Source organism: Pholis gunnellus (genome assembly GCF_910591455.1).
Source record: "Pholis gunnellus genome assembly, chromosome: 1".
Taxonomy (NCBI): Eukaryota; Metazoa; Chordata; class Actinopteri; order Perciformes; family Pholidae; genus Pholis; species Pholis gunnellus.
This window is the reverse complement of record NC_136528.1, coordinates 26664085-26676007: the sequence shown is the minus strand read 5'-3', so window position 1 is coordinate 26676007 and position 11923 is coordinate 26664085. Positions and strand designations below refer to the sequence as shown.

General features: G+C 41.5%; 2 protein-coding genes across 2 annotated transcripts; one reads left to right on the top strand and one right to left on the bottom strand.

Moving 5' to 3' along the window:
• Positions 1-72: 72 nt before the first annotated feature.
• Positions 73-4782, bottom strand: LOC306715987 (uncharacterized protein). Its single transcript, XM_079186505.1, has 7 exons — positions 4754-4782; positions 4528-4637; positions 3385-3481; positions 2620-2983; positions 2021-2146; positions 1759-1895; positions 73-562 (listed from the first exon to the last, which is right to left on the bottom strand). The coding sequence occupies exons 1-7, from the start codon at positions 4763-4765 to the stop codon at positions 344-346; spliced, it is 1065 nt and encodes a 354-aa protein (XP_079042631.1). The 5' UTR covers positions 4766-4782; the 3' UTR covers positions 73-343.
• A 1492-nt stretch (positions 4783-6274) lies between these two features.
• LOC306697207 (uncharacterized protein) lies at positions 6275-10956 on the top strand (the record flags this gene model as incomplete). The annotated part of the gene is made up of 10 exons (XM_079160983.1): positions 6275-6358; positions 6936-7149; positions 7941-8134; positions 8250-8465; positions 9052-9412; positions 9661-9794; positions 9896-10135; positions 10225-10386; positions 10582-10671; positions 10786-10956. The coding sequence occupies exons 2-10, from the start codon at positions 6936-6938 to the stop codon at positions 10954-10956; spliced, it is 1782 nt and encodes a 593-aa protein (XP_079017109.1). The 5' UTR covers positions 6275-6358.
• Positions 10957-11923: the final 967 nt, after the last annotated feature.

The following is an 11923-nucleotide window of genomic DNA, read 5'->3' as shown; positions in this document are numbered from 1 at the left end:
TTTAATATAATGTACATCGCAACACAAAATATTAACACTTGTTAAAAACAAAAAACAACAACAACAATCAGCTTGAAAGGTCACCGTAAACAACAAAACTAATTACACGCTTACACACACACACTAAACATTTTTTCATAAGATATAGTTGTATGATACATATCTACGCACTTCTGCAATAGCAGAATTTGACACAGTGACGTGGGTTTTCTGTCACTGGCCCAGGTGGGTCAAACAAAAGAGCTCCTCTCATGTTTTTCTTTTGTTTAATGTCAAGTCCCAAAGAAAATCCGCATGTGAATTTTAGTGGTAAACCTGACTGAGAATACGTCTTGAGTCTCCCTCAAGTCTGAATGATGAAGAGGAACGATTCTTCACCGGTCATTCTACCCTGAGTTGCCGCTTCCACTGAGTTGTTGGTGTCTATTTGGATGAACCAGCCGCCGTGCAGCGCTGACTCAAACTTCCGCTGTTTGGTCCCCTCGGTCTTCATGTAGAAGACGAAGGAGAGGGCGCTCTCGTCACTCTTGGAGATCTTCTTCAGCCTCTGCTTCTCGCAAGTCTACAGCAACAACAGACATGTGGACATCCGTCACGGAGACGACAGATTGCTCTTCAACATGCTAACCAAATACCTGAAAAATAACTGACGTTCCCATCAGCCTCAGCTGAACTTTGTGTTTAGTGCTTATTTGCGAATATTAGCATGCTAACACACTAAGCTAAGATGGTGGGTAAACATACCTTCTAAACATTAACATGTTAGCATTGCCACTCTGAGCAATGCCAGCATGCTGATGTTAGTAATAAGCCCAAACCACCGCTGTGCTTACAGCCTCACAGAGTCACGCATGACTGTAGACTTGATACGTATTACTTAGTTACATATCAGTGTCCTCAAACCTTTGCCAGTACATATTTTTCAGAGGTGGGAGCAAGTCATTTCTGACAAGTAGTCTAAATACCAGGTTAAGTTCCCACACCTTCACTTTGGGTTTTCAGTTATATTTAGATACTAAATCTTCATCAAATGCACTTTTTCGAACCTAATCAGTACTAAAACATGCATATAGCCCAATAGACAGACGCATGTTGTTATATGGAGTGAGGGCTGTTTCCATGACATTCTGTGACCGTGAAGAATGCCAACATAAGGGGAAATTATTCTATTTTTGGCTGATCTATTGTAATGAATGAAACTCGTCTGACAGTAACTACTTCCCTCTTTTTCAGATGAATTGCCATTAAAATGTCATCATGGTTCGTGGTGCAATGAGGATGCCTTCTCCTAACCTTGGTGGTCCCCTGACTTTCATCGACCAGCAGTAGTGTTAAATTTAAATCTAGTGAAGGCTCTCGACATCTACCAGATGGATTGACGCACATTTTCACAATACATTCTTGGTTCTCAGGTGATGAATCTTGATGATTTTGGTGATTCCCTAACCCTTGTATTGAGTACCATCATCAAGTAAAACACATCTAAAGAAAATCATCCTGTAGGGGACATGAATGGCAATCCATCCAATAGTCCATCGAGACATTTCACTCAAAACCACACATGTTAACCTCACAGTGGCGCTAGAGGAAAAGAAGGAGGATCACCAAAGTCATCCTCTGGGGACCATGAATGTCAAACTTCATGGAAGTCCATGTAATAGTTGTTATACATTTCAGGAAAGCTCTAGAGCAAAAGTCAGCTTGATGCATCTTAAATCTAACTATGTGTACATGAACTCACACAGTAACAGGTATTACCTCCACTTGTAGGAACACCCTGTCCCCTTCCTTGCAGCACCTGAGGAAGCAGTTGGACTTGCTAAAGTTTAGGACCACTGGTTGTCCCTTGAAGGAAAAGAAACTGGTTGACTTGTAGTAGTAGATGGTCATCTCCTCTGGACACGAAAAAAGATATGTAAACAAACAAAGAATTTCACAAATCAATTGAAAACTACATTTGTGGTTACTGTAAATGTATCAGTAGGTGCTGTGTTGCCGCGTGCTGCTCCGAATGACAAACCTGGGTTCGGTGAAGCATAGATAGCCTTCTCTGAGCAGAGACCTCTGAGGTATTGATGAGTGGCCAAATGTTCGATTGGAGTGTTTAACGACTTTAGCTGACTGAAACTTCCACCTCCTCTTGCAACTGAGCACAGGGACACAGGGAACAATCAAACAAAGGGCATGTGGTTCATGGGTCATAACCCTTTCAGACGAAAAACACAAACAGGGGTGATTAATCCCTCACTACCTATTTTATCTGTGTATGAATGTGTAGGGAGTTGCACTGCACATGTTTCTGGTCTCTGATCAGATTTATATATAACTTCTGACTGTTTTCTTGACCTGTCTAAAACATTTAAACCCAAGAGGTCAGCTTTTCATGAGACCATTTCATCAGTTAATTTAGCTTACAAAAAACAATAAACGAGAACTTAATCCTCCAGTTTTTCTGAATTCCAAAGCGTTTTTGGAAATCCGTGGTTGTCACTGGACTGTATCATGTATTTTTTCTTTCCTATGTTGAACAAATGTATCCTGATCTCAGTGAGACTATCTGTATAAATAGAATTAGACGGATAGAAAGGAAGATTGGAGACTGAAGCACAGCTTTCTCACCAAGTGTAACCTTGCTGGATTCGGACACCATGACAACATCATTAAAGGTACATCCTGTCCCATGGCATCCCTGACAGGGGCTCCCGCTGTCGCAGCCCCTCCCGCTCACCACGGAGATGCTGGTTTTCTTCATGGATATGATGAGCAGATCCCCCCTCTCCCCATTCCCCTCATTTTCAGGTTGGCAAACATTCTCCTCTCCGTCCCCGTCCTGCACCAGTTCACTCTGCTTCAGGTCTTCCACCCTCCTCATCTCCATGCTGAAACTGAGTACTGTGGATTCCTTGGAGAAGGGATGTAAGGTGTCCTCAGCTGGGAAGAACTGCTCAGTGTGCTCCTTCATCCTGCTGGCCTTGTGCAACGTCTGAAGACCGGAGGGAGGGGGAGAGTGGAAGTGGACGTGGGGTCAGACTGAGTATTCACTTTGTGTGAAAACTCCACCTTAAAACACCTAACAACACAGCTACTGTCAAAGTGACAATGTGTGTGTTCTTTCTCTGGTGAACACTAAAATACCATGTGATGTTGAGCTATGAACATCAACAGATGTCAGCAAAGTTCACCTTAAGTTTCATGTTCATTCATTCCAATCACTAACAGGATACAAACAGGTACAATTACTATTGTGAAAAGACTTAACATGAAATGTTTTTGCGTGTGAACAGCCACATGTATATTCAGTATAACAATATAACTATACAGTATATATACATCTAAAACACAAACGTGATGTTTGATGTGCAAGACTGTGGAAGCCCAACTCACCAGCTTCGGATTATCTTTAGCTAACGACTGTGCCAATTCCTCCGGTGTGAGATCCTGCAGGTCCATGTCGTTTACCTGCATCAGTTTGTCCCCTCTCCTGGGAAAAAAACATTAAATATATAGGGCATATATTTTATTAAGGCTTTTTAATTGTAAGTAATTACTTTATTAATGTTAACAAACTGTGTTATAAGCCATTAATAGTGGAAACTCCATCCATTTGGCTACTCTGTGTTTGCTGTAATCTTTCGCTTTTACCTTGAAAAATAAAGAAACTGTTGCTGCTGAATTAATATTACACCTCAAAGTTGGAACCACTTCACCTTCTAAAGAGAGCGACAGAGCATCTGGATCAAAATCCATTTATTACAACTTTTTCATCTTTAAAACTGCAGACCTGATCATCTCTTAGAAAGTTAGAAATAAGTCATTAAAGGCCCTGTGAACTTTATTAGTCAACCAGACTCTTTATTTAAGTAATTTGGTTTTAACACAGGTTTCTGCTAAAGTATTAATAGTTTTGGTTCATTCACATTAAAGAGGTCTGTATTTCTGGGGTTTTTTTCATGGTGATGTCACCCCCTCCTGTTGTACAATCAGGATTTAGAAACATTTAAATCTAAATCTGATGACAGCTGGCTGGTTGTTGTCAATCAAGTCTGATCAAAGGACACAATGATGATGTTTTTGATTGTCAAAATAGTTTCAGGTCTACTTATGAAAACCAATACTTTTTTTTTATCTATAAACCCCATTATAATGTATTCCTTATTAACCAGTCTTCCAGTTCTGCTGTTTGAGCTTTAAATCATGTCTGAAAACACATTTCTGTTCACTCACCTATTTGTATGCCGGAGTTTCTTTTTAGTATTCTCTTTCATCTTGTTTTTGATGAAATAAAATCTTTACTTTTAGAAAGCCTTTTATCAATTTATTAAAAAAAAAATGTTTAATGTTCCATTTAGCTATTGTTTTCTACAGCATCCTGTATGGTATATTTTCCTTTTTAATTTTTTTGTTAGATTTAATCTAAAGCACTTTGTGGTCCGTGCTTAAAAAGTGCTTTTCAAATAACATCATTCCTACTCTTTTGTTTTATCCTCAACAACAAAAAGTCTGTTAAACACCGTGTCTGATTTATACCTGACAAACGCTTTTTCACGCGCTTTTTTGTACTTCACATTTTCCACTTTGTACTGGTGCTTTCCCTCATGGATGTGGTGGACGATCAGCACGCCTCCCTTAACAGAATCCTGACGTTTAGAAACAAATAAACAAACTTAACGCTTCAATGCAATATACACAATCATATTTTTTTAAATGCTTCTCACATATGTCGGTGCTCTGTGTTAAAGATTGCGTTACCCACCTCCAGATCCATGGTGCTGCCAGTGTCCGCTGCTGATAAAGCAAAAGACTGAAGCCGACACCAGGGAAAGCGCTGGCGCTTTAAAGCCTCCAGCGTGTTCCTGCTTCTGCTTTGCATGAACAGAAGGGGGAAGTAGAACTGAAAGGCCACTGACACAGTGATGAACGTGGAACTGATGTCAGAAGAGGAAGTGAATGAAGATTAGTAAATCTTAAATGAAATCGGGGACACATTGTCTGATTTTTTGTTTTCATTGTTAGAAAACAGAACTTGAGGAGAGAGTTCATCTGTTTCTGTACATTTTCTACATGTCACCATTCACTAACACCAGCAAAGGTCTCACTAATGAAAGTTAGAAGACAAGTGACGTTATCTGACACTCACACTCCTCATTCTTTACTGTACTGCATGTCATATAAAACCCTTTTTTATTCATATTCGATTACTGGAAGTTCACTTCCTTGGTTTTTGGCAATACCAATAACCTCAACGCTATTACAGTTCACAGAAATAAGAGGAAATTATGGTTTATATCACGCATAGGAACTACTGAAAGGCTATGACTTCCTCTGTGACAGTAAATAACTCGGTAGTGGATATATATTTATACTATGTGTGCTTCTACAATGAACTGTCCAACTAGAAACGGAAGCAATCATTAACGGTTCTTCACAAACTGTCATAGCCAGTTTGTTACTTTTACGTCAGGCTGGTATTTTATTAAAGGGTGAATATAGTAAGCAAGAAATGCTTATATAGCCTTAATGTTTGAACTTTTTTACTTTTATTTGACGAAATTACGGTGATCTGCTTTCAGTGAGTGCACCTGCTCAGTATCTAAAAATATTGTATTCTGTATACTACTCGTACTAATACCACACTCTGAAAATACCCCACAAGATAAAGTCCTGCATTCCAAAGCTTACTTTAGTAAAAGTATTGTAAGTATTATAAGCACAATGTACATCAAGTATCAAGTACTCATTATGAGGTCAAATGTTCCCTGTATGTGTTTTACTATTATATACTGTATATATCTGCTGCATTAATGTGATGTTGCATTTTACTGCTGTAGAGGTTTTTAACTGTTGGTTATTTTAATCTACAGCAATGCATCATATTCTGTCAGATGATCTTCACGTTTGTAGCGTTGCTGTCCTGTGGGAACCACAAAAAGAAAGACAGCCCTGTTTTCAGCTGTTTCCACCTGATCCAAGAGGCTTTTTAAGTTTATTTAGCTTAAGAAGTAGGAGAATTTTCTCAACACATAAAGAAATACTTTAAAAAGTTCATCACAGTCATTCAAAATCAACAAATTTGAAAATGTTTCAGTGGTCGGGAAGGGTTCTGAAATAGGCTCTGAAAGTTGAAGTAAAGTACTGCTTTAATACAGGGATGAGTTGTGCTACTAAATTCATACAAGCACACACAAACAAACACTGAAGCTATTTCCAGTCCAGCTAAATCTGTAGGCGCTGAGGGGGATTGAGTTACATGAGAAGCACACGCCACTGTCGCAAAGATTTTGAGGTCCGCCACCGCTCAGTGCAGCACGTTTCCACCGTCTCAGAGGCTGGCACAAGTTGAGGATCCAAACTCAAGCAGGTATTGTGATGCACTGAACATAAACTGTATAGAGTATATATACTGCATGGGCTGAGAAACGTTTCATCGTTGTAGCAGCTGAAGGTGTCGAGTAACGTTGACCTCTGCAGTGCATTTCACTTGGTTTAACACACAGTGTGCGGATGGGATGATAAAGTTTGAAGCACATTAATTAACACACTATTTCAAATGATCAGACAAAGCTTTGTCACGATGTGTTGTTTGAAATGTGTAGTTTTGAGTTTTAGGAATAACTCATAGAGAGTGTTTATTTCATAGAAACTATGTCTGTGAAGAAAAAAGTAAAAAAATGAATTGATTTTTGTGGCGTTCCCTTTCGAGGTGCAGTAAATATGTTTGAATTTGTTTGCATCTGCGATTGAATTTGAAATGAATACTGTACTAAACACTGGTGACACTATTCACTAAAGAAATGTCACCGTCATAGCCTCAGAGTGACACACATGTGACATTTTAAGGAACTGACTCTGGCTTTGAAAGTACAAGTAACCGTCCCACCCTTGTTTCTAACTACATCAGCACTGTCCTGTCTGTATTGTGTCTGTGTGTGTTTCAGATGGAGATACTCGATGTGTTGATAATAGGGGGCGGCCCTCATGCCATGACCCTCGCTAGCTTGCTATCCAACTCTGACCCTGATCCAAACTCAGACCCCGGACATGACTTACACCTCTCCCCCACCTCCTCGGACCCTCCAGGGCCTCAGGCAAACCCAGAAACCTCCAACAACAAACGCTGCGGTGGCAGGAAGAAGAGGGGGGCGACAGCTGGTACCATGAGCTGGGTTTCACTCACTAAATCATATATATTCAATTTTTATAGAAGTTTACAGTTTTGACTTAGTAATTATTTCACTTAGAGGTGAATCAATTGGTCAGTTAATCGACTATCATCAAGTTGATGATCGATTCATTGTTTAAGTCAAACATTGCCTCCAGTTTCTAAATTGTGAGGATTTGCTGCTCTCTTGGAACTTTTGCAATAAAAATCTTTATTCTGGGGTTTTGGACTGTTGGTCGGACAAAATTAGATATTTTGAAGACGTTCATTTGGGCTCCGGAAGATTCTGAAGAATATTTTTTCAGTTTTCTGTAAAAAAAATGGTATTTGCCAAACTATTCATAAATCAAATCACTGAGAAAATAATTGGCAGATTAATCAATGATGAAAATAGTCATTAGTTGGCGTATACAGATGCAAAAGTCATTATTTCTAGTTATTATCTAATAACCAGAAATTGTTATGCTATATCTTGATGTAGTAACTCATCACTTCCTATTTGTTTCTATTAATTCTGACTTGTAACAAAATATTTTGATGTATTAGGCCTATAGATGCCGACTGGCTGATCGGCTGCACTGTTGATCTTCCTGGCAGGAATGAGTTTCGTATCAGCTTGATAATCAGACTTCATTCATTAAATAGAAAATGTTGTGGAACCGGGCTACATTACAAATAAGGCACACAACAAATGAATGATCCTTTGTCACTGTTACTACTTCTTCATTTTGACATACATGTGACGCACTCACAGTTCAGTTATTTTGTTCTTTGTGATTAGTGTCTGCAGGCCTGACACTGGAGGAGCGACTAGCAAAGTCGACGATATCAGAAAGGGTCGACTTTCCCCCAATGAGTCTCCGAGTGGTGGATTCTTATGGGGCGTGGACCGCTCTGTGGGAGAGACAGTTCACAGCTCTGAACATCCCTCATCTGCGCTCACACACACTTGTGCACTCAGACCCTCTCAATAAGGTAGAAACACAAACAACTTCCCCTGAAGTGGAAGCCACGAAAGTGCTTTTACAGTACGGATGTAAATAAGCACATGTGTGTGTGTGTGTGTGTGTGTGTGTGATTTCTTCGTCAGACAGCCCTGCAGGAGTTTGTTTTAAAGTCTGATCGCTCTGCGGAGCTTCACAGTCTCCCAGACCAGGTTTACATTCTGGACGAAAACGCATTTTTCAACGACATGAGGCTCGGCAGGAAGGAGAGGAAACGTCTCAACATCACCTCAACACTCAAGAAGAGTTTATCCTTCAGTCTGCCAGGGACCAAACTAAGTGTGGATTTCTTTAAAGATCAGGTTAGATCAGTATATTTGTGAGTGTGTTCTGCAATCTAAAGTCAAAGAAAGAACAGACAGATAGCTTTAATGCAAGCAGACACCAGCTTGCATTAAACAAAAATATTTGACGATACTCCTGGCGTTGCATTACCTCCAAAATGACACATGACACTTTAAAGGTGCTTTATATGAGATTGGGAGCAATTCTGTTGCCTCTCAAAGGCTCTCAACATGTCGACGGGTGAACTGGCGGCTAGCAGCTAATATTGCTAACAGTGCTTACCTTAAAGGAGGATCGGAGGGTCAAAGCTAGGAGGAACTCGGATAACAACACACTGAATAGGAGCGACTGCATTCTCTGCTCAGATAGACATTACTCCAATATATCTTTACACAGAAAACAGTTGTTTGCTGCTATAATAATGCTCTGAATCCCGTATATTGCCCCTTTCAAAAGAAAAGAAATTATATATTTGTGACTCGTCTTTTTTAAATGTATGTCTTCACTTACAGTAGATGGAAAAAATACTTGCAGATTTTATCCATTAAGCAGCATGAGCACTGAAATCTGAGCATTTCTGAGTTGGTGAATCTGAACATGCAGGTGGAGAGATACAACTTGGACAAAGTGCTGCTGAAGGGAACAGTGGAGCACATCACCCCTGTGATGGAGGACAGCGCTGGCTGGATAAAAGAGAGTGAAGCCATGAGAGTGACTGACAGGAAGAGGGTGAAGTATTTTCGAGTCCAACTTCAAGAGGGCATCGTCCTTAAAGCCCGCCAGGTCGTTATGGCGACAGGTCCAACCCGCGCCCAGATGGCAAACATCCCTTCATGGGTGAAAAGCATTGCAGAGAGCTACCCAGAGGAGCGTTTGCACCACACAGTGCACCTCATGCACCACCTGCCGACTGCTCGGCAAAAACTCAAAGACACAGAGAGTCCGACACAGAAAGAGACTCAAGGTAAGTCAGCTTTCCTCTGAGAATTATGTTACATCAAAATAATACAGAAAAGCTCTACAGGGAAACAATGTTTAAGCATTATTTTAAAACGGAATGCCCCTTTACCAGTGTTTTTGTTTTTTTTCCATAATAATGAATACAACTTTGCTTTCACCTGAGGTTTCCGTGCTTCGGCACACTTCAGTGGTTATTTGATCCCACGTCCTCCACGCAACACTTTCCTTTACAAGTGCTGTTTGTGTGTGTAGACTTGTGTGTAGTGTGTGAGGCAGGGCAGAGAGTAATGGTAGTTGGTGGAGGTCTGACCAGCGCTCATGTCGTCTCAATTGCCCTGCAGCAAGGTGCCAGCCATGTGACATGGGTCATGAGGAAGCACCTCCAGGTCTAGTGACAGTGTGAAGCTGCATGTAGACCAACCATAAATGTAGATGTACCTGTCGGCCTCCAGCACAAGCGCATCAGTCCTCATTGTTTCTCCTGCAGTTAAAGCAGTTTGATGTGGGCGACGTGGAGAGCCTGGTGGGCCGTTACTCGCACGTGGAGCACGGCATCAAGATGGATGGCCAAGCCTACCTGAGGCAGTTCTACAATGAGCGGAGCCTCCACAAACGGCTGGCTATGATTCGCCAGGCGAGGAAAGGAGGCGCCGTCACCCCGGAGGCCTACGTCCACCTGCAGCCATTCATCCTGAATGGACGGGTAGACGTGAAGACGTACTGTCAGGTAGCAGTGCATGAGCGTCCCGTAGGGTGTAAGGTTGAGGGTGTGATGGATGGAAGGTTTTTTTACCTGAATCTCATGCGACTGTCCAGGTGAGTGATGCCAGCTGGTGCTACAGGAGCCAGGCCTGGAGTGTCTCACTCAGCACTGGGGACCACTGGACCGGAGATATGATCTGGCTCGCCACCGGCTGCAAACTTGATGTCAAACAGGACCCCTTGCTATCTGAAGTGATGAAGGAATTCCCCCTCCAGGTGGGTCGGCCATACAAATGTTTTTGATATACATTGTCTATGTATATTAAGGACAGACAAAAAGTTGTGTTTGTTTTTTGTTTTTTTAATTTTAATTACCGGAGGGATGCAGAGATAAGAGCAATGGATTCATCTTTTATGATGTAACCTGAACAAGGCGACACTAACGGATGCATTGGTTGTCCCTCCATGAAGGTGATAGACGGCTGGCCGTGCATATCAGAGAGCTTGCAGTGGGCAGAAGGGTGCCCCTTCTACCTGATGGGGCAGTACACAGCTCTTCAGGCAGGTCTTATACAGAGTGTTTTGGTGGGCACAAAATAGGTCTCAACAACAATTTGTACAATTGTTTCACAGAGTCCGTGTCGCTTATGTCCCCCCCCCCCCACACACACACAGGTTGGACCTCATGCGGTCAACCTGGCCGGGGGACAGGCTGCCAGCATGCGAATCGCCAAGGACATCATGCGCCGTCTGCAACAGGACAATGCGGAGGCTTCTGAACTGAGTGGGGAGAAATCTAAAACCGAAGAATATATTCAACAGATGCAAGGCCTTCTATGGCTTTAATGTTACCCGGCATTCTTGTTGACTGATGGCCCTATGTGGCCTTGATTAAAATAAATGCTGTGAAACGGACTTTTTTGAGGGGGAACTATAACAACCATTTATATCCTAAATCTAATACAGATTTGTGTTAATTTTTGTGTTAAGGGCCCAATCAGTCGTTTTTAAACATTAATTACAGGTATGTTCACAACACTTCAATGACAGGACTTGGATGAAAAACCTGTTTTACATCACTGTTTACAACATGGCTGATTTAAGTGTGGTAGGGTTAGCTGACCCACCTTAAAGGTCAGTCCACCTTAAGTGAGCCTGATAGGGTTCCAATAGACAATAGGTGTAGCTCATTCATGCTCCTCTATAAACATGCAGGTAAACCAGTCAGACTGCAAAGACACTTTCCCCTCATTCCTGTGGTGAGTTGATTTGAGCTGCTTTTGTTTCTTTTATTTGTATGTATTGGTGTCTTGTATACGGCTTGGAGGGTTGACGGTTTTAATGTATAGGCCAGATTTTCTCTTGATTACCAACACACTTCCTGGATTGTGGTGGCTGATGATAAAGGGGTGAATGCCTGTTCCTGCTGATGTAACCCCTTCGGTGACTGTTGTGCATAGTTTCAATCTGTATGCATGTCTGTCAGTTTTGAGGTGGATTTTTCTTAATGGTAGTAAATGTTTATATTTCCCATCTACCACTGCTCAAGGCCAGAACTTGAACAAGGAAGTGGGGGTCAGAGGCCTGTTAAAGCCGGGGCCTAGTACGCAGAGTAAAAACTCTTTCTATTACACAGCATTGTGTCTGCTGTGTTTGCATCTTGCACTTCACCTTTTTAATTTGTGTATATGGCATTTCACCACCAATGTGCATTGGTCTAGACTGTGACTTTCCCTTAAATTTCCCCAGCTGGGTAGCTAGTTTCCCTCCACCCCCTGATTGACAGTTCTTGTATTTTATACAGCCCCATTCC